Consider the following 22,107-nt stretch of genomic DNA (forward strand, 5'->3'; position numbering starts at 1 on the left):
CTGAACAACAGAAAACAAGTGTAAGGCTGGAACTGAACTGCATGTATAGAATAAGCATGCCGAGGCTGATTTTTGTGTGTTCTGACAGTGTTTCACATGAGGGGATTGTTAGTGGAGAGATTGAGAAAGGCATGCCTCTTAGATTTCGTACTTGCGTTGTCGGGTTAACAGCCTTCATTTTGTATGAGTGCACAATTAAAAAATGAAAGATCAACATTAGAGAAAGTAAGTGTTTACAGTAAAGCATTGCAGTACACATCTTAAAACGGACAGACACCCACTGGCACATGTATGTAAACCCTCCTCTGCTTATTAACACAGGAACATGTCTTTCACGGTTATGACATCATTTGGTAACATTTGTAGAGGAGCATAGACATGCACTTACTCCACATCTCGCTTTCTAATCGTCTTTCCGGACCCTAAGACCTCTGCCACACGGGATACAATGGGGTCATAGTTCATGCTGGCAACGGCAACCACCTCCTCACTCCTATAGGTGGGAGAGATACCCCCGAACAACTTTTAGACAACAAACTAGGTTTAAATGGAGTTAATTCTGTGGTAAGGATGAACTCTACTGGATTATATAAGAACTAAACATGACGACAAAAAAAACCCCAGAGGATTTACTTTACAAAACAACCAGGACTGATGGCTGAAAGCATCTCAGTAGATAGCCACGATGGTGTTTGGACACATACCTGGTGTAAAAGGCCACAAACTTTAGTTCGTCCACGTCCCCTTGGATGACGACATCGTCAAAGCCCTCCCCGTAACCTTGGTGATAGAATAGATACACTTTAGGTCTGTAAACAGAGTGCCACACCACCACCACACCTATCACGATGGCCTACTTCTACATCCTAAAATGACTGAAAAGCCTCAGTTGTCTGACCTCACAGCTAGGTGGCAGTACTGGCGCTACAATCTCAACAGAGGCATTTGGAGGAAAGCATTGGTAGTAGTCTTACCAACTCACTATTTGCAGATTACTTTCCCCCCCACCTATTCAGTCCCAATTTAACGCTTCCCAAACAATGAATACAGTACATAAACAACACCTGTATAACTATGTGAAGAAAAAAAAAGTTTCCAATGGTTCAGTGGGTTAGACTGAGCATGGTGCTGGCAACACCATGGTTGAGGTTTTGAAACATGCACAGGCCACATATACTAAGTAGATGTGCTACTGTCACATTTGACAGTTCTGCCATGTGCTTTGGATAAAATCTGCTAAATGACTCTACCTGTATTAAATGATATTACTTGTGGAATGAGACTCTGTTCACCTGCGTAGCGTAGGCTTTTCCCAAACATGGCCGACCAGAAATAGGGCACCGTTTTGATCTCAGTGGGTCTTCCCATCATGCCGAGCGCTGCCACTCTCCCTGTCAATCACAACCAAATAGAAAAAGGTCCCATAAAAACCATCCCCAGCAAATCAAGCCACAGATACGCAGCTGAGTGTTTGACCCTTTAGGGCAGGGGTGGGCAACTCCAGTCATCCAGGGCCTGATTGGTGTCACACTTTTTCTCCATCCCTAGCAAACACAGCTGATTAATCAAATTGCATTCTAAACTGAAGATCATGATTAGGTGATTATTGGAGTCAGGTGTGTTAGCTGGGGCAAAACTGTGGTACCAATCAGGCCCTCGGTGACTGGAATTGCCCACCCCTGCTTTAGGGGGAAATGTGAAAATTCTACCCCAAAATGATCTTTTGGTAATTGTTTCATTTTGTCCATTGTTGACATAGTCCCAAAATGTTTTGCTTGTCAGCAATCAAGTTTTCAAGATATGTAACTTTCAAAATACAGAAATCATCCCCGTGATGCATTGTTTCCTTTAACACTTTATTAACACAACAATGCACACTTACCGTGCACATGGGCCATTTGCCAGTGTGGGATGTTCACTTTCTTATTGCTCCGCCCCGGAAAAGGAAACGTCACAATGTCTCCTCCGGCATAGACACCATCAATGTTAGTCTGCATTGTCTGAGGGTTAGAGGGTTATCCAGAAGAATACAGGAGCCAATGTGGAAATCAGGAGGATCTCGTACTAGACAAGCCACCTGACAAATTAGGCAACTGACGAAAAACTCACGGCTCTAGCTCTACAAATGATCCAGCAACACTTGTACATCATTGCAATAGAGTGGCACTGAAATGAATTGTTTGAATGAAATGAGTGCATTGAAAGTATGTGTGCGCCATTAGAATTGTTGTGCGTCATCATTGTCGCTTCTACCTTGTTGACGGGGACGAAACCCTTGGAATCCATGTGAACTCCGCTCTGTTTCAGGAATCCAGTGGCTGGGCCTGACCCTGCAGGTTGAAGAGACATCGACCGCCATTCATTCACCACCAAGAATCAGAGTAACATTAGTGGTTGAGTTTGTTGAACTCTACATTACACTCCTGCACGACCCCTGAAATGAGCGAGTGTGCTAAAGTTGAGGCTATTGCGGAACGAGCGTTTGTGTCTCTGAGCTAGCCGCCTCACCTGTGCCAATAATACACACGTCCGCCCTTAGTACTTTCCCACTCTTCAGAACCACCTCTTTCAACTGTGGAACATAAAACAAAAAAACATTGACAAAAACAGTGAGGCAACACACACGTAATATTACCACTAGATTACCTGCAGTTCTGCTACTTTCCTTCTTGAGTACAAAGTATAATTTTTTTTGCAAAACCAGTATTGGCACACGCTTCTTTTACTGAGTCACACTTCAAATGGAGGTTGTAACTGGTAGTTATCTGGGCTGCTTATCCTTTGTTTGTTGGCACTCTACTTGGGTCAATCACACCCATTCATTAGCGTTTAATGGCTGGATACCCATTCTCCTCTTCTCCCCAAGTGTATACTTGCACACCTCCTCTCATAGATTTGTGTGTCATTCGCAAAGAGGCAGTTTCCACCATAGCGAAATCCATGGTAGAGAATCTAGGCGAAGCCTGAAAATGGTCTTGGCTGGCCAGCAGTGAGAAGGAAGGAGAGAGCCAACTGTGCATAATGTCATGCTGTTTCTCTCACTTTCGGAATACCTGTCCATGATGGCCAACCATCTCCGACACTTCATTCAACATGTAGAACTTCACCCTGTTCGTCTCAAACAGCTGAAAAGACAGACCGACAGACAGACAGAGACAGAGAGCACTGGGTTAAGGTTCATAAGATCAAAGCTACCTCTGAAAGAGTTGAGCTTAACTGGCGATGAGGCGGCAACTCTTCCTATAAATACCCTCTTCATAACGGATTATTGACACTATGTATTATGGTACAAGGCATGACTGTTTCCACAGTCTCCCTCTGCTGTGTCTTATCAGCAGGGAACATGCAGTGTTTCTTCACCAGGGTGTACGGACGCCCTACCCACACATGGCCGTGCACCAGGGTATACACCCGGTATACCCTCCCTTGAAAAAAACATGATTAAAAATGGACAATATATACCAGATTGTCTAAATAAGTGCATGAGCACCGATAAGAATATACTGTACTAGACATATTCCCTTTTGGCGCCTGGTGCATTGAGCCCAACGAACATTAATCACATTTAGAATCATGTTTCTATGTGTAGAATAGAGGTAGTAGGGCCGATTTCCCAGGGGCGGGTCCCTACCTTCATTATGGCTTTCCCTACTTTCTCCCCCAGAGCTTTCCGGAAAGGGACTGCTTCTATCCCAATGATGGAGACAGAGTGGGCCTTGTCAGTGAGAGCAGCAGCCACCTCCATACCTAACGCAGAACACTGATGATTACTCATTCACACATAGAAGTGCTACAAATTACAGTACTACTATAAATACAAAGATTCCGCAAGCTACAACTTTTAAGGCTTAACGTAGCCTTCATCAACCCTTTATAAAAAATCGACATATGTGAATTTACATCTACTGCATGTCTGTCATCTCTCTCACCAACAAATGATGTTCCCACAATCACAGCATTCTTGTTGTTGGCCAACCTGGCTACGTTATTAGCATCTTCAGGGGTCCTGAGGTGAAACACATTCCTAACGTCCTGGCCTTTATAGTTCATTGGCTTGGGTCTTACAAAAGACAAAGAACAGTGGTATATCAGGGTCAATAGAACAATGAGTTATGTCAAAACTGGTCATAACAATTACAACAGAATTTAATTCCATTTTATTGCATTCAACCAAAGACTATTTCCGGTCACTCCTCACTTGCTTCCTGTGGCAATGAAAAGTTTCCTGTATTCCATCCTAGAGCCGTCTTGAAAAGTCACAGCCTTCGTCTTGACGTCCACTGCCACAGCCTATGACATCCAAACATCACAGTTAGAAAGAGAACATGGGTGTCACCAAGGGGATGTGTTCATTAGGGCACACCGAACTAAAAGTTTTGCAACAGAAAACTCAAACCTTCTTATTGGAAGATGTTCAGGTAGCCATTCCATTTCAAAACTCCCTACTTAACATGGATTCAAATGTAGCCTATATAATCAGTGTTTCAGGTCTCACCTCCTTCTCCGTGAGCAGCTCGATGTCATGGGCTTGGAGGAAGTCTATGGAGCGCAGCTGGAGCTGCTCTGCTGTGCTCTCTAAGGACTGAGGGGGAGACAGTTAGTTACAGTACACCACAGACTGGATTTTATGGGGTGACGTTTGTTAAGTTGAAATGTTATAGATGAAGTTCATTGAAGAAATAGCACTTTTATGATGCTAATGCAACATTCATTTGTTGGTTTCGTTTTCAACATTATCCCAATTTAGCAAACCGTTTTCCCATAGATATCATGGCCAAATGTCAACATTGGCCAGGACCAATATTATCCCAAGATTACAGGATAAAGATGGGTTCAGGATGGGTTAATACTAGCAATAACAAAATGGCAAGTATTTTGGACATCTCTGGGAAGAATATATAATCTACTATGAAACACAGTAGGGCATAACTGGTTGACCTTCGATCAGCAATTTCAACAATGTTTGTATCCAGAAGAATCCTCATGGACACTAAGTCTTTATGGGGATAGTCCTTGTGTAGTCTATGTGGTGTGTTCTGGATCTCTGTACAAACCTTACTCAGTTTAGGCCTGTCATAGGGTGGGTATTTGTCCATGGTGCACATGACAATGCGATCGGTGAAGCCTTCCTGTCTCAACGTCTCAGCGCACACCAGCCCTGCTGGACCTGGAGACACAAGACGCTAGTTTAACGTCTATGTAGGATCTTAGATCCTTTCTATCCGAACTGAACCCATGCTCCGTTTACCAGAACTATTGAGAGAAAAAAATAATAGTGAAATCGGAGCGTGGATTAAGATACCAGACAATCTTAGAGCGGTATAAACATAAACAAAACTTTGCCAAAGAGCATACAGTAAAATATGTTTTAAAAAATTAAAAAAAGATAACCATGAATAGGTTACAAAGGGAGGGTATATTATAAAGGGAGGGTATATTACTGGAAACTTTCTACATTTACCAGTAAACTACCAGAATTTTGGTATCTTTCAAGGATTTTATGTAATCTATCACAAGACATCTAGTGGCCCTTTTGGGTACTTCATATTATCACAAGTCTCTGTAATTATCTCTGTCCCTCTGTGTGGCCTTATCACATGTAAAATACACTGAGTGCACAAAACATTAGGAACACCTTCCTAATATTGAGTTGCACCCCCTTTTGCCCTCAGAACAGCCTCAATTCGTCGAGGCATGGACTCTAGGAGGTGTCGAAAGCTTTCCACAGGGATGCTGGCCCATGTTGACTCCAATGATTTCTACAATTGTGCAAAATTGGCTGGATGTCCTTTGGGTTGCAATTCTTGACACACTCAAACCGGTGCAGCTGGCACCTACTACCATACCCTGTTGAAAGGCACTTAAATATTTTGTCTTGCCCATTCACCCTCTGAATGGCACACATACTGGACATAATCCATGTCTCAAGTCATAAAAAAATCATTCTTTAACCTGTCTCCCCTTCATCGACACTGATTGAAGTGGATCATCAATAAGGGATCATAGCTGTCACCTGGATTCACCTGGTCAGTCATGGAAAGATGTCTTCATGTTTTGTACACTCAGAGTATATTAAATAATTTAACAAGAGGATTTTAAAATAAAAAACAGAATGACAAAGCTGTAAAATATTATCCCAAAAATAAACCATTAACTTAGTGAATACCATTGGGTGTTTAATATGAGGGTTTCAGCATGAAATATCATTTATATATTGTTTTACAAACTTAATCCGTATTTGTTGCCACTGTTTTGGCGGCAACCTGGTGGCAGTTGTGAAAAAAGTCGATAGTTGGAAGAGTTGCAGAGTTAATTGAAAATAACGCCATTGTTGATGCTTTTTTCATTAATTAGGCTTGAACCATATGGTCTATCTACTAGAAACTCATGGACAATATTGACACAGATATAATAAATGAATACTGTATATGAATACATTTTTGGAAAGTTATTTGTATAAATGATCAAAGTTACAATAAATTGCCATAGATTTTCTGTTAATTACCAAAAATGTTGGTAAATTACCGGTAGCTTTGCAACACTAACCATCACCTAAAAATCTGGTTGTTGTGGTAATGTTTGGGAGCTGCCATATATTGTTTTTTGGAATACTCAGGACCTATAATGAACCAAACATAGATGGTTCCAGTCCTAGTCGACAGTTTGAACAGACTTCTATTTACCAGCGGTGTGTGAGTGCAAGGAGATGCTCAATGGCCAACTCACCTGATCCAACGATGAGGATGTGGCTGAAGCCAGTGCTGGAGTTAATGACTGCTGAACATCGGGCCATGGCCTTTGACCTCTTCTGTGACTGAAGATCCTGGAAGATGAAAATGTTTGCCAGGTCAACAAAGGGGAATCAGTTGATTTAGAACAATGATCTGTTCTAGATCGTTCCAGAATATCTTTACCTGTTTATTAGCGCGAATTATCACCTTGTCCTTTTCAACTCGGACCTGAAGCAAACAGACATGAGCGATGTGTACACGGTTTTGACGTTGCTTAGAGACAGTATGTGAAGGCAGGGAATGTGAATGGCACGGCGAACCGAACGAGGAAGGTCACCTGGAAGGTGGGCAGGCTGTCCAGCCCAGGAAAGTCCTCAATGTCTCCTGTAGCGATGTTGAAACAAGCTCCGTGCCAGGGGCAACGCACGTGCCCTTTGGACAAGACACCTGCAACACACAAAGATATGTATTCCACTGTATCATACACCAATCCATCTCAGAGCTTGTTTATAACAGAAGACAGCAAAAAGATACCATACCAATATTCCATCAAAAAAGCAAACACAATGCAGAACCGGACTCACCTTTGACCAGCGGTGCCCCATAATGTGGACACTTGTGCCCAATGGCAGAAAACTCTCCATGTTCTTTGATGAGCAGCGCTCTGCCACTTCCCAAATCAACCTCTCGCATCCTACGCAGGGATAAGAGCATACACACACACACACACACACAGGAAGAGAGAAAATATCTGAGTGAAAAAAAGTACTGGTTGCAGCCATAACAATTCCAGGTGATTGACCTTCTAATATGTTGTCTTTTGTTTGGCCTTACTGTCCATTTTCCATGTCCTTGACATGACACACTGAGGCCTCCACGTAGTCGCGGGGTTTGTAGAGCCTAAGGGGGGCGGCAGCGGCGTCCTCGTCGGAGCAGTGTCCCAGCGCTCCGTTGGGCCTGCAGTCAGAGAAGGGGCTTGCCTTTCCATTGGGTGACATCACATCTGCTTCCTTTTCTTTCTCCAAGAGGGTAAGCTCCACTTTCACCTCAACTGCATGACAGACCATTAGAAATATGACACACTTTTCAGGCTGATCTTCGCCCAGTCACTTGTTTTTATTCTTATCATACGGTACAGTTCATCATTTTCACCCACATCATCCTCCTCAACTTTTAAGTCACCAGCCACCCCTGATATTCATATTCATATTCATTTTTCATTTGATTACCATACCCAGTAGACTCCCAATGGAGAAGGGGTTCTGTATCGAATGAAACTGACTTGACCATGGAAATTATTTTGCTGTATGACAACCTGCTTTGTGACAAAAGGTCCAGAACAGTCATTCTGAATTCCCTGTAAAATACCCTTTTGAGTGACTAAAATACACAAAAGTATGTGGACATCTGCTCGTCGAACATCTCATTGCAAAATCATGAGCATTAATATGGAGTTGGACCCCCCTGCTATAACAGCCTCCACTCTTCTGGGAAGACTTTCCATTAGATGTTGGAACATTGCTGTGGGGACTTGCTTCCATTCAGCCACAAGAGCATTAGTGAGGTCGGGCACTGATGTTGGGCGATTAGGCCTGGCTCACAGTCGGCGTTCCAACTCATCCCAAAAGTGTTCGATAGGGTTGAGGTCAGGGCTCTGTGCAGGCCAGTCATGTTGGAAGCACACCAATTGACAAAACATTTCTGTATGAACCTCGCTTTGTGCACGGGGGCATTGTCATGCTGAAACAGGAAAGGGGCCTTCCCCAAACTGTTGCCAAAAAGTTGGAAGCACAGGATCATCTAGAATTTAATTGTATGCTGTAGCGTTAAGATTTCCCTTCACTGGAACTAAGGGGCCTAGCCATAACCAAGAAAAACAGCCCAGGTAGCTTCTCCTGGCATCTGTGAAGCGGGATTCCAATGGTGGCGAGCTTTACACCACTCCAGTCGATGCTTGGCATTGCACATGGTGATCTTAGGCTTGTGTGCGGCTACTCGGCCATGGAAACACATTTCATGAAGCTCCCGACAAACAGTTCTTGTGCTGACGTTGCTTCCAGAGGACAGACGATTTCTACTCACTAAGCGCTTCAGCACTTGGCAGTCCCGTTCTCTGAGCTTTTGTGGCCTACCACTTCGCGGCTAAGCCGTTGTTGCTCCTAGACATTTCCACTTCACAATAACAGCACTTACAGTTGACCGGGGCAGTTCTAGCAGGGCAGAAATTTGACAAACTGACTTGTTGGAAAGGTGGCATCCTATGACAGTGCCACATTGAAAGTCACTGACCTCTTCTGTACGGGCCATTCTACTGACAATGCTTGTCTATGGAGATTGAATGGCTGTATGCTTGATTTTATACACCTGTCAGCAATGGGTGTGGCTGAAATAGCCAAATCCACTAATTTGAAGGGGTGTCCACATCCTGTTTGCCATGTAGTGAATCACCCATAATATTTTTGGGGAATAGAAATGCTCAAAATTTGAGAAAAATGTATCTCTCTCTCATAGTTAACTTCCAGGAAGTACTACCAGAAAAGACAGGCTGAGTGGGAGGAGAGCTTATATTTATGAGCTCGCTTGACTGACAGCTCCATGTCAAGCAACTTGGAAGCAGAGAGCAGTGTTGCAGTAAAATCATATCAAGCAAATTTGGTGATGCACAAAGCAACTCAAACAACATTTAAATTGCATCGATGATGTCAATTTGTTATATATAATCTCCAGTTTGGCATGTCTGTTATGGTCGGTTCACAGCAGCACTGACGGCTGCGTTGACATGACAACTGTGTCAGAGTTTTGAATGACACCCCCCCCCCCTTTTTTGTTCCATGCTGGCTGAAGACCTAGCTAGCCAGTAACTAGCTAACACCAGACACCGATGAAAAAGGAAACATAAGTATCTTTGCCATAGACAAATAGTGTAAACTTCATTATATTTGCAGATAGCTATATAAACCACACCTCTCTGCAAACACACATTCTCTGACGTTGGTTCAAAGGCTGTACTCATTTAAATTAGGTACGAGAATATCATGTTACCATTGGTGTATTAAAAAAAAGTTAGAGTGATGTCACTATCCCCTTAATAATCCCACCTCCTGAATCCAAGTGTTTGACATGGGGGAGGGGACCAGTAACTTTATGATCACACTTTATCAACGTAGAGGCAACAGTCACTGTTCTTACTTTGATCATCATACTTTGATCTGGTTTCATCCAAATATCATCCAATTTCCTGAAAAACATGATTTTGACTGTTCAGATACAGTATATATTTAGGATCACTACACCATGCATTAGATATGTTCCTGAATAACACACAGGGATACGCCTACGTGGATGTGTGGGTTTATTTGTTGTGAGGTGCCCAAGAGGCATTTGATGACAGTTGCCTCTTGGGTTTGTATTTCTTCATTCGAAGAAATGGTTTTGTAACCCGTTTTCCCTGCAGCTAGCTTTATCTCTTCGGCAGGAGAAATGTGCTGACCATCCGGTTCTTACATGGTAATCTGGCAGGAATGTTCACCTGCTGAGCGAGTCTTAATTAAAATCACTGGAAAATCATGAGAGTGACTGCAATCGCAGGAGAGGAAAGGGGAGAGGCTCCATACCCAGACTAATATGGGATCTTTATTTTTACGAGAGATATTATAGAATCTTACATAAGAGGAATTCACAATTTGTACATTAGATTTGCTATAGAGATATATATATTTTTGATGATCTTTCTTTTGATTTTAAATAGCATAAAATCACATCCACAGATCAGGACCATTCTGAATCCATAAGTTGATGCTCAACCATATGCTCCATGCTGAAGTCAGAATCTCTCCTAAAACATCAGATGCGTCTTTAAATGTCCAGTAATTGCCACATGTATTTGATAAGAGATATACAGTATAGAAATACAATGAAGAGTAACACCATAATTTAACATGAAATAACGAACTCAATCATTATTTCATTAAATCAATCTAATGTAAGCGGCAATTAAATATTTCTAAATCATCATTAAAATCATATAGAATGTGTATATTATGGTCCTCTACTCATCTTCTCCTTTATTTGTCAATGATTAGCAAACTATGTCAGATGACTCTGTCCTAAAACCGGTTACCTTTAACTGAGTCTTTGGCTATCTGCCCATGATGTGTAGCTGTGTAACCAAGCCATTACTTTCATACTGTAAATAACATGTATAAAGTGTCATTTTTACCATCATACACATTGCAAAAAAAATATGGGTGATTTGCAGTTCTATATATAACCTTTTCTTCTAGCAATGCAAACTGCTTTGTTTTTGGATTCTACCTGCTTAGTTAAGGGACCTTTCTCTCCACTGAGATTCTCCAATGCGTCAAAGAGCAAAACTGAGTGAATTGTACACCTCGGGACAAACATACCCTTGCTTGTCATTGAAGGAAGATACTCTGACATAGAATGCAGTATAATCTCCCCTATCACTTAATCCCCCTTTCTCACACACTCACCCCTTTTCTTTATCTTCCTACTATTTTTTTCATTCAGAAGCATCATGTGCTGAATCTTTTTTGAGTGGGCACTGATGCACTTTCTAGTCTTAGAAACAATTCTGTGTTTACAATATGTTGCTAAAATATTTTTATTGGACCAAATTGAGGGGCCACGTGCATGACATCTCAGCTCCCACTAACACATCTGCTGTTCACTGATTCTGGAATATTTTGACTAAGCCCACGTTTTTCTGAAATGTGCAGCGACATGACAATACACTTAGAGAATTACCATCATCTTCAATGTTCCTCTTTACGATTGAATTTTTAACCCTAAGTACAGTGTAACAATAAATACAGGAGTTATTTCAATACATGTTCATCTGTATTTACAGGAATAACTACAGAGTAGTAAGGGCACTAATGTAAAGTTTTACCCTGATGGTGTGATACTGTATTTTACAGATTGAAAACGTGTATTTATCTCACATTGTGTCAAATCAGTTTTTGTCTGGTTCAGTGTCTGATTTTGTTGCCTATACTGATGCTCATCACTGCTGTGTCCAAGGTTCCATTCAGGGGCCCATTTGTTTCCTACAGACTCTGACTAATTAGACTTTCACAGTGAGGGGCATCTATTCCAACACACCACCCTCAAAAAAATCTCCCTATAGTACTGGAGACAAGTTCCCTATCCCCTACACTTTATCCACACTAGTTCCTAGTGTGGTATTGCGGTGGTTGTTTTTGTGAAAATTATGTTTTAAAAAAAACACAAACGAATTAAAATCGCTCTCCCTATGCACTATTGAAAGTCAGAGATTTAAGAAAAACCAAAGATTAAAAAAATAAATAAGTAATGTGTTTGATTTCAGCACTTACTGCCCCTTTCAACAAGCTGACTGCATTTAAACAGCGATGTGTTTGCTTTGAAACAGCCATACATCCGCAATCATAACTTTCAGTTTCACTGCTACAGTATGCAGCCAAATCAGACCCAGTGACCGAGATAGCGTAGCTACCCTTCATATGTGTCTTAATTACATCAAATGTGGGATGTCGGACAAATTTCAATGATAAGAAATCGGAGGCTGTTTTATTTGCCTCTCACCTTGCTCGAACCCATACTGTAAATAACCTTGCTCATTTGTCCACCAATGTAAAGCCTAGGGCCAGAAACGTTGACGTCTTCTTTGACCCTGACCTGAAGCTCGAGTTGCATGTTAAAAAAAAAATGCTGCAGTAGGAAATGTAACCATGGCACACCTATTTTGGATTCTCTACATTGGCTACCAGTCACTTTGAGAATAGATTTTAAAATTGTATTAATCACATTTAAGGCTTTATTAGCTCCATCCTATAACTCTGATCTTTTATCTCCCTACGAGGCAGGACACAGCCTGAGATCCTCTGGCAGGGCATTGTTGACCATTCTAAAGTCTAGGTTGAAAACGAGAGGAGACCAGGAATTTGCCATTAGGGGCCCTAGACTTTGGAATGGTCTGCCAGAGGACATCAGGCTTGCAGATTCAGCATCTCTTTTGAAATCCCTACTGAAGACACACTTCTATAAAGATACCTTTAATGTAGGATTTCAAATGTATGATTTTAACTAGCTATCTTTTTTTATTCTCCTTCCTCCGGTCTTTGTTTGTACTTTTAATTTGATGATGTGAAGCACTTTGTTACTTGTATTGAAAAGGGCTATACGAATAAAGTTATTATTATTACGTTGTGCCATACATTTGAAACTCATATTTGACTATGTAATCCTTTTGAAGGCAATGCAATTGAGAGCATAAAAATTCATCCTCCACAAAATGCCATGCTACAAAGGCAGTCAGGAGGGGAGTTTGTATGACCTATATATTGCTGGAGAACAAGTGCCAATTATTCCAGGATTTTAAAGGAGGGAAGGAAAACGGGGTTGGCGAAGGTGGTCACCTGGTTTGCTTTTGGAGAGGCATCCTCCCATGATGGGCACAGGGTAGAGCCAGGAGGTCTGGGGGGGGTGAGGGGGAGACAGGGTCAGAGACAGGGTCAGATCCTGGGGTTGGGTTGCTGGGTTGGGAGGTAACGACGACAACGTTGAAATGGGGGTATCAGCACATGCAGGTGTAGGTCCAGGCCAGCCATCGTAGACCTCAGCTCCTCCACATCACCACCTGGGAAGAGGGAGAGTGATAAACAACGGAGTGTCTGAAAAGCCCAGTGGAGGCTGGTGGAGGGAGAAAAATGTGTTGATTACATTGAGCCCGTCCTCACATTTATCCCTCCCCCAGCGTCGCTGGAAAAGCCTGAACATCAGACAACACCACTAGACAGCTCTATAAAAGGTTCTCACATGACTACTCGTCGTTCTATTTCAAATACTCGTTTCGATGTCTCACTGTGGGAATGTGCCTGGGCGTGTACATAAGCCCGAAGTATCCAATCATATAGCGTCTGTTGGAGACAGACAGGTCGAGTGGCGAATGAGGTGAGCCCCTCTCGAGTTTCAAGTTTTAATGTCACATGCACAAGTACAGTGAAATGCCTTTATTGCAAGCTCTAACACCAACAATGCAGTAATCAATAACCATGGAATACTAAAAATAACAAGGTAGAACAAAAACACTACATAAAAATAAGAACACGATAACGTAAGTAAACATACTATGTACAGGGTCAGTTCTAGTACCATATTTACAATGTGCAGGGATACTGGATCAATGTAAGGTGTATAAGATAAACAGAGTAGCAGTAATGTACTATATATGATGATTGTATGTCAGTGGGTGTGTAGAGTCAGTATAAATGTATGCGCATATTATGTGTGTGTGTGAGCAAATGATGGAGTGAGTGTTTGTATGTGTGTTGGATTGTCAGTGTGCGTAAGTGTGTAGAGCCCTGTGAGTGTGCATAGAGACAGATAGTCCGTGTAGCCAAACTGGTCATTCTGGCCTCTCTTTGCGACAGCGCACCTTAGCAAGGGTAGCTGCTAGATAGCTAACGCAGCACTAGCCTCGCGGCTGTAGCGTTCCCACTGTGCACATCCTAGCTAGCTTTAGCAAGGCTTCTACGGCTTTTACAACAGGCATTTTCAGCATAGCCCTGTTCTACACAATGGCCACTGCTGCCCCAACCTTAGACGAGCCTACCACAGCACTCAAACAACCACATTCTTGTGCTTGTGGCTAGTTGGAAGGATTTTATGCAACAATTGTCTGTTAAGGGAGCATGCTCAAGAAGCACTCGACAACCCAGTGTCCTGTAAGCATTGTACATTTCTCTCTAGAGTGTTTTTGAAAAGGAGGCTAAAATGCTCCGCTATTTCCACCCCCTCCCTCCCCTCTCAGCCACCGGCCGAGGCTCAGCTCCCCATAACCCACCACAACATCGAGTGGCCAGCTCCCTTGGGGGCCCAGGATCCCGGAAGGGACCTATACGATGGGAAAAGACTACCATCCCGCTAAGCAACTGCTTCCCGCGTTCCCAGCTTGCATCAGAGAGGCTAGGAGCTCATGGGATAAGCCCCTTGCCAGCAATATCCTGGCTAGGGGTTTCCCGAGAATGGACATGAACAATATGGAAGAATCTGGGTTTTCCGACCCTCCCATGGTGGAGCCGTCACTGGCTTACCACTTTCAACCAACACTACTGGAAGTTCCCTCCCTAGAAAGACAGAGTGCTTTTCTGCCTCCATTTTCCATAAGACGTACAAAGCCCTGGCCTTGTCAATCAGAGCACTTAACATGACCTCTTTATTGTTGGCTTACCAAGCAGAGTTAGTGAAGGATGTGTGGAAGCAACTGGATTCGGGGACCCTGAATAAGGATGTTTGGGATGAGATCTGTATGATTACGGATCTAAACCTCTAGGCTTCACGTAATGCCATCCCTGGCTGTGGTCATACCGTGAGCCTGGCGGTGTTGGAAGAAAGGGCACTTTGGCTAAGCTTTTCCAGCTTAACAGACAAAGAAACAGTGGACCTCCTGGATGCCCGTGACACCCAAGGAGTTGTTCGGCCCGCTGTCGACTCCATGCAGATGTGTGAAATGCGTATGAAAGAAGGCGAAGCCTCCCAGGCCCCGTAGCAGCCTGTTGGTCACTGCAACTCGCCATAGCCTCACAGCAGGGAGGAGGCAACAAGCTGTCTTTGGGGGGCCAAGACCCCTGGCAACTCAGCAGACTGCCAATGTCTTCGCTCACATGGGAAAATGCACTCCTACCCCCAAGTGCCATCCGCCCTTTCGCTATCCCCTAGGCACCTTCTCATGTTTTAAGCCAGGACGACAGTCAGCATGTCCTCTCTCCCTCCAGTCTCTTCTGACTGACGGAGCTGAATGACAGATTGCCATAACCATGGCTCCCCTTGCCTTGCGGCATTTTCGCCTCTTACCGCCTACTGCGCGAGCAACACAGTTTAAACAGGCTCACATGAGTACCTCTTCAGTGCTATCACCAGGAGGTGGCAGTCAATTCCCCCGTTTCCATACACTAAAACAGGGAAACAGGTTTCCGGGGTTCACATCAAAGATCGCCGTAACCCACTGGGTTTCTCTTTGGGGAAATCCAATGGCAACTTAGCTCTATTGACGGAAAACTCTATTGAGCTATAGGACAGTCAGTAAGGTTTTCCATTACTCATATTTTCTGGTCCGAGGAAATCTGGTACACCAAGTCCATTTTTTTCCTCGTCCCGTTCCTACCTGCGCTTGATCACGCAGTCGGGATTTGTTAGCTCTACTCTCCCTTTGGGGGAGTGTTTGCTCTTATTAGCCCACCTGTCCGAGGTAGGGCCAAGACAGACCAGACACTTAGCTGATCTATTGCTTAGGATTAGGACATCTGGGTTACAAGCATGTTTCCTTCCACCTTTAAGCTACGCCGGTTGAAGCATTGTGTCATTTCGTTGGCTGCTCTCTCGCGCAAAAACACCACTCGGTGACACGGTATAGCCATACCCATTGCCACCTGCTAGGGACACAGTCCAAGAGGATCAGGCATGTTGTTTTGGATAAAACGTTATGCCCATATGCCTCGGACGCATTACGAGGATATCCCAGCAATAGAACACACTCTCTGCCCTCCCCTGCAATGTTATCATGTCCTGGGGTGCGCATGACACGCTCTCGCTGGCATTTTAAACCAGTTCATGAGAGCCTGCCCTCTGCATCTATCCAGACTGACTTGAAAGACAGACTGTAAAAAGCGACAACCCTATGGAGGGTTTTGGAGAACCCGTCCCTATTTAGTGTTTATGCACCAGTAGGAGTGGAAGCACTGGCACAGCCTCTCAAGGGTAATGCCCTAAGCTTTTTCTCTCTCCTAGGCCTGCCACAGGCTTATCCCTCATCGTCGAGCCCTTCAAATGACCAAGGATACCCTGGTTGGTGGAGATCACTCTCCCGCATTTAACCAGTCCTGGTAGTTACCGTTACGCAGGGATCTGCGGACCCAAATGAGATTTGCCTGCGACAAGCCAACAAGTCAAGACCTTTCACCAGAGTGACAGTGCTCCTCCCACACGCCCACTGTCTGGTAAAACGGGAGATGCGTTTTGGAGAAGTGGTGTGACCTACACAGATCATCCCTTGGAAACAGAGGGACGATCTCCTAAAAGGTCCAGTTAACTGCCATCTCACCTGTCACACAGGCCTGGACATTTACAGTAGGGTAACACCCTTTGTAGTTGAGGGTGCATGTCACTTAGACAAAACCAGTCTTCAAGCATTTAGCACCTCACATGGGACTAGAGGTCTTCACCTATAGCATACTTATTTTACGCTAATAAGGTGACTTTATTGACTTGTAAAGGCTTAGCCAACATATAAAGACCTATTTGTTAACCAGAAGAGCAACTTGGCTGATAAACATCCTTTTTTTGTCACTCTGATCCAATTTGGTCTGATTGTCCTTGGGTCCGTTCGGGTCCTCTACATGGGACATGTTGTGCTTGAGGCTTTCCCATGGTAGCCTGTTGTGCCGCTGGAAAGCGGGGAAATGTCATGTTTCTCTTTCTAACCTGCTTTTCCGTCTACCCTATGGCTGCAAAACGACCGTTCGTGCCTTCAGTTTGCCCCGTGGTCCTCCTGGGTACCCAAACCCACTCTTGTATGCCTAGGCTCAGTGGCAATTGTGTTGTAGCGCCCTGGAGCTTGTGGTTACATCCACCGCTCTTCCTGTTTATGGAAGCAGAGTGTCTCCACCATTTGCGGAAATGACCCCTTCATTTTTTGGGCACCTCCCTGCAAGGGCAAGCCCCCCTACCTCATTAACAGCTATCTTTGGATGGTGGAAACTGTTGTATTGGAAAATATAATAGCAAAGGCTACAGCCCGGAAGGGCTCATTACACCAGAGGTATGGCTACCTCTTGGGCACTGTTCAATGGCATCTCATTATGGGAGATTTGCATTTTGGCACGTACAGCCACCCCTTATAGTTTAATAAGGTCTTTACCGACTGGATGTCTCTGCACCTTTTTGTGGCATACTTGTGGCATCTGAGGGATGATGCTGTTGGAACTACACTGGCTTCGGAGAGCATGTCTGCATTATGGGAGTTGTCCCATGGTGAGACATCAAAACGAGTATTTGAAATAGAACTCAAGATTACTTACGTAACCCCGGGTCTATATGAATATGAGTGAGATCGCAAGGAAGATGAGCAAGAGTACAAGGAGGAGAGGCATGCAGTTTGGCGGGTTAAAGGCTCCCTTTATGGAGAGGAGGGGCTCTCATTCGCCACTCGACTTGTCGGATTCCAACAGCTGTGTGATTGGATATTTCGAGCTTATGGACACACCCAGGCGCATCCCATAGTGAGACATCTCACAGAACCAGGGTTACGTAAGTAACCTAGAGTTTTCGCAAGCCCTTCTCCTGTAGTGAAGCCCTTCTCCTGCATTTATGTGAACCACTGCCCATTTTGGAAATTGAAATACAATACTTACAGTATATCAACCATGGCTCAACATTTTTACAATGAACCAATATGCTTTTCAAGCTATTCATGATGCTGAGAAACATGGACAAAGTCCTGGAAAGGCCACTGTGGTAGTTAAGACAAGCCTAACACTAACAGCCATTAGCATTCACAACACCATCCACAGTCCTCTCCGTGGCATTGTTCAAACATATTTGATTTCCACCAAAAAAACAGCCTCATCAACCACTCGTTTGAAAAGGAAAGGGTATGTAGTTGTCCGTCAACCTGCCCGTCTGTACATATATTAGATCAGAGAAGAGAACTCCATATTTTAGCGGTTTCTTTAATACAGTATGTCTGTGAGGCCCAAACTTGGTTGAGGTTGTATAGAGCAGCTATTACTATTCCTGTGTGCTCTGCCCTCCAGCAACACTTGGCAACAATGTAAGGCTGAGAAAAGGTTGTCACTTGTTTTCAACCCTTCTCTCTCTACCGTGTGTGTGTGTGTGTGTGTGTGTGTGTGTGTGTGTGTGTGTGTGTGTGTGTGTGTGTGTGTGGTGTGTGTGTGTGTGTGTGTGTGTGTGTGTGTGTGTGTGTGTGTGTGTGTGTGTGTGTGTGTGTGTGTGTGTGTGTGCATGTGTCCAAATGCCCTTAAAGTGGAAGTAATAGTGTTAATTGGTAACATTTTTCCACGTACATTGTTACTTAACACATGACATGTTGCACACATAAGTGTTAACCATTAACAGCCTTTTCACCTATTCACTTTAATGTCACGCTGTAGTGAAGGGAAGCAGAGGCCCCATGAGTTTCAAAACCACCTTTGTTTTGCTGCCAAACACTGCCCACACACCCCTGCCAGAACTTGTGGTATTTCAACCCACTTGGTGTTGCTTAACAATACAGCGGTTGATAGGAATATGAATGCGGTACTACAGTAACAAGCATAAGAACAGTATGATTCATTAGGAATAGCAAAACATCCTTTGGTGGTGCAACTAAAAGGGAGTACTTGATATTCAGAGGACAGCTTAATGTCCATGAGGTAAAAAACAAAGGAAGAAAAAAATCAAGCTAGACCTGTTGAATGGAGCAGTGGTGAAAGTATTAGAGACCAAGTGAGACATGGAAAGATCGCTCTTCTGAATGACAAAACACATTTCACCCAGTAAAAAGTTTGTGCCGTCTCATCACTCTCAAACTGTTAGGACAGTATGTGTGTGTGTAAATACTTCGCAATGCATTCAACTCAAAATGATCACAAGAACATTCAAGAAGTTGAAGGATATTTCCATTCGACTTATTTTGTAGCATGGAATTAAATGATCAAGAGTCAGTTTTGAGCATGATAAACAACTGGGTATGCCTGGTTCTTTTTGAGAAGAATGTGGGCGTTTGTTTTTCCCTACACAATTTGTGGAAATCTCCATGGCAACAGTTCATTATTTCTACTCTCAATGACGCACCAACAAACAAACACATCTCAAAATGTAATTTTGTATTAGAACGATAAGAGCGTCTGCTAAATGACTTAAATGTAAATGTAAATGAACGATGTTTCCCTATGAAGAAATCAATAACAGTCAAAAACTTAATTAAGACTGAACCCTTACAAAAAAAATGCAATTTCACATTTGAAAATCGTATTTTCACACGTGAAATAGCTGTTTTCACATGTTGAGCTTAAGATTTCACATGTACTAAATTATAGTTCACATGGTAACACCACCTTTTCACATGTGAGAAGAATAACATGTTGTTTTCACCACACATGTGAAATGCAGTTTCACATTTGAAATTTGCATTTTCACATGTAAGAAAACTCCAACTGTGAAAATCTCACTTCCACATGTGGAATTTCAGATTCACATGTGGGGTTGAAATAATGTTATTCTCCTCACATGTGAAAAGACGGTGTTCACATGTTGCAGTAGCAATGTTTCCACCGGTGGAATTAGGGTGACAAAATCTAAAAATCCCAAATGCAGGACAAGGGAACGATTTTGCAAGACATTCGCAAAACAGTGGACAGAATAATTGTTTTTGGGGCAGGTTAATGGATCACATTCAAATGGCGACATAGTTCTGCTGTCTGAAGGTCACTGCCTGTAAAAGGGGCAATCCTTAGTTGCTACATCCGTTTTTGGACTTATAAATATGAACCCATAAATTCTTGAAGAATACACTGAGCATACAAAACATTAAGAACAACTGCTCTTTCCATGACATATATTGACCAGTGAATCCAGGTGAAAGATATGATCCCTTATTGATGTTACTTGTTAAATCCACTTCAATCAGTGTAGATGAAATGGAGGAGACGGGTCAATGAAGGAGTTTTAAGCTTTGAGACAATTAAGACATGGGTTGTTTATGTGTGCAATTCAGAGGGTAAAAGGGCAAGACTAAATATTTAAGTGCCTTTGAACGGGGTATGGTAGTAGGTGCCAGGCACACCGGTTTGTCTCACGAACTGCAACGCTGCTGGGTTTCACGCTCAATAGTTTCCCGTGTGTATCAAGAACGGTCCACCACCCGAAGGACATCCAGCCAACTTGACATAACTGTGGGACGCATTGGAGTCAACATGGGCCAGCATCCCTGTGGAACGCTTTTGACACCTTGTAGAGTCCATGCTCCGACGAATTCAGGTTGTTCTGAGGGCAAAATGGGGAGGGGGGTGCAACTCAATATTAGGAAGGTGTTCCTAATGTTTGGTATACTCAGTGTACAACGTCTAAATGCCTCATGAGCTTAGTTTAACTGTCATACCCCATCAGAACACAAAATATAAGCTTGTTTTACACCACTGTTTGTAAACAAAGTAAATGTAAACAACCCCTGTATAGCTGGTCGGTCCCTGGATGGGAGACCAGCTGTAGCTGGAAGTAATAGAAAATAAACCTGGGGGAAAAATGTCACATGGGGAATTTATTTTTTCACAAGGGAAAACTTCACAGGTGTCCAAAAACCACGCCTGAAATTTCAACAACAACAACAATTAGATATATATACACACAAACACACAGTATTTTTTTGTAAGGGAAGAGCACTATATCTTCCATGTTGCCATATCAATAATTCCGTACAAATTAATATTTTATGAACATCAAAACTGCACCAGAAAGGCTGCTATTGTGAGGTTCAAGCAAGCCCGAGATATTTTGTGCTAACCCAAAGTAGGTTAAGCAGATTTGGTTCTCACAACATGACGCAGATCCCAGTCACTCACCATTGGGCCTGTCCCCAAGCAGTGCTAATGATCCTTCCTGCAAACAAGCTGTCAGTTTCACTCACTTCTCCCCACAAATGTAATATTTTTCACTGGAATGAAGCTGGGAATAAGCCATTATGGCTCAAACCTTAGGCACTACNCTCCATCACCACCCCAAGTATGGATGTGTGAAACCAAATGTTAAAAAAAAATATATATATATTTTTTTTAATCGACAAGAATGTTAAACACAGAGGACCAAATTCAAATCGATGGCCACCTCCATTTCTCAGAAAAGGGACTTTACTTTTTTTGAGCAGCCCAGGTAAACATACTTCATATCTAAACGGACTCCAGTTAAGGACTCCAACTGCATGAACATTTAGCTGCACCACAGCCAATAGCACCTTACTTTATCACCGATGTGGCACACCTGAGGGGTTGGTATCACACACCAGGTAAAATAAGGGGGGAAAATGTGATTCCCAGATATAACAACTTTCCACACCTGCATCTCCACCTTATACTGCCAGGAGAATGTTGACCCATCCGGTTCATGATGAAGCCCACACACAAACAGATACAGCAGGCCAGGTAGTAAGTAACCCTTTTCCCTAAAGAGACAAACTCCACACGGACTATACCTGCACTGAACTGCCTTGGGCATTCAGTGACATCAAGAGTCACATGTACAGTAGCTTCAGTAAATCTGTATCAGAAATGATTTTGGTTCCTCAAGCAACCATACAGTAGGGTGCCATTTTCACCTTAAAGGC

General features: G+C 43.2%; 1 protein-coding gene across 2 annotated transcripts in view; it reads right to left on the reverse strand.

Annotated features, from left to right (window-relative positions):
* Positions 1–22,107, reverse strand: part of LOC111958262 (apoptosis inducing factor mitochondria associated 3) — a 44,876-nt gene that overhangs the window by 1,669 nt on the left and 21,100 nt on the right. The window contains exons 2-20 of one of the 2 annotated variants that reach the window (XM_023979499.2): positions 13,151–13,371; positions 7,566–7,782; positions 7,316–7,425; positions 7,069–7,178; positions 6,915–6,959; positions 6,727–6,823; positions 5,055–5,167; positions 4,496–4,582; positions 4,199–4,290; positions 3,930–4,060; positions 3,632–3,747; positions 3,054–3,125; positions 2,509–2,572; positions 2,254–2,330; positions 1,883–2,000; positions 1,293–1,391; positions 705–780; positions 389–493; positions 152–172 (exon numbers count right to left, since the gene is read on the reverse strand). In XM_023979499.2, the coding sequence (XP_023835267.1) occupies positions 152–172; positions 389–493; positions 705–780; positions 1,293–1,391; positions 1,883–2,000; positions 2,254–2,330; positions 2,509–2,572; positions 3,054–3,125; positions 3,632–3,747; positions 3,930–4,060; positions 4,199–4,290; positions 4,496–4,582; positions 5,055–5,167; positions 6,727–6,823; positions 6,915–6,959; positions 7,069–7,178; positions 7,316–7,425; positions 7,566–7,782; positions 13,151–13,181 (1,781 nt within the window). In that variant the 5' untranslated portion in view covers positions 13,182–13,371. The remainder of the gene's footprint in view (positions 1–151; positions 173–388; positions 494–704; positions 781–1,292; positions 1,392–1,882; positions 2,001–2,253; positions 2,331–2,508; positions 2,573–3,053; positions 3,126–3,631; positions 3,748–3,929; positions 4,061–4,198; positions 4,291–4,495; positions 4,583–5,054; positions 5,168–6,726; positions 6,824–6,914; positions 6,960–7,068; positions 7,179–7,315; positions 7,426–7,565; positions 7,783–13,150; positions 13,372–22,107) is intronic. The other variant, XM_023979500.2, reaches the window with a different exon arrangement.

The sequence above is a fragment of the Salvelinus sp. IW2-2015 genome, linkage group LG33 (genome assembly GCF_002910315.2).
Source record: "Salvelinus sp. IW2-2015 linkage group LG33, ASM291031v2, whole genome shotgun sequence".
Classification (NCBI taxonomy): Eukaryota; Metazoa; Chordata; class Actinopteri; order Salmoniformes; family Salmonidae; genus Salvelinus; species Salvelinus sp. IW2-2015.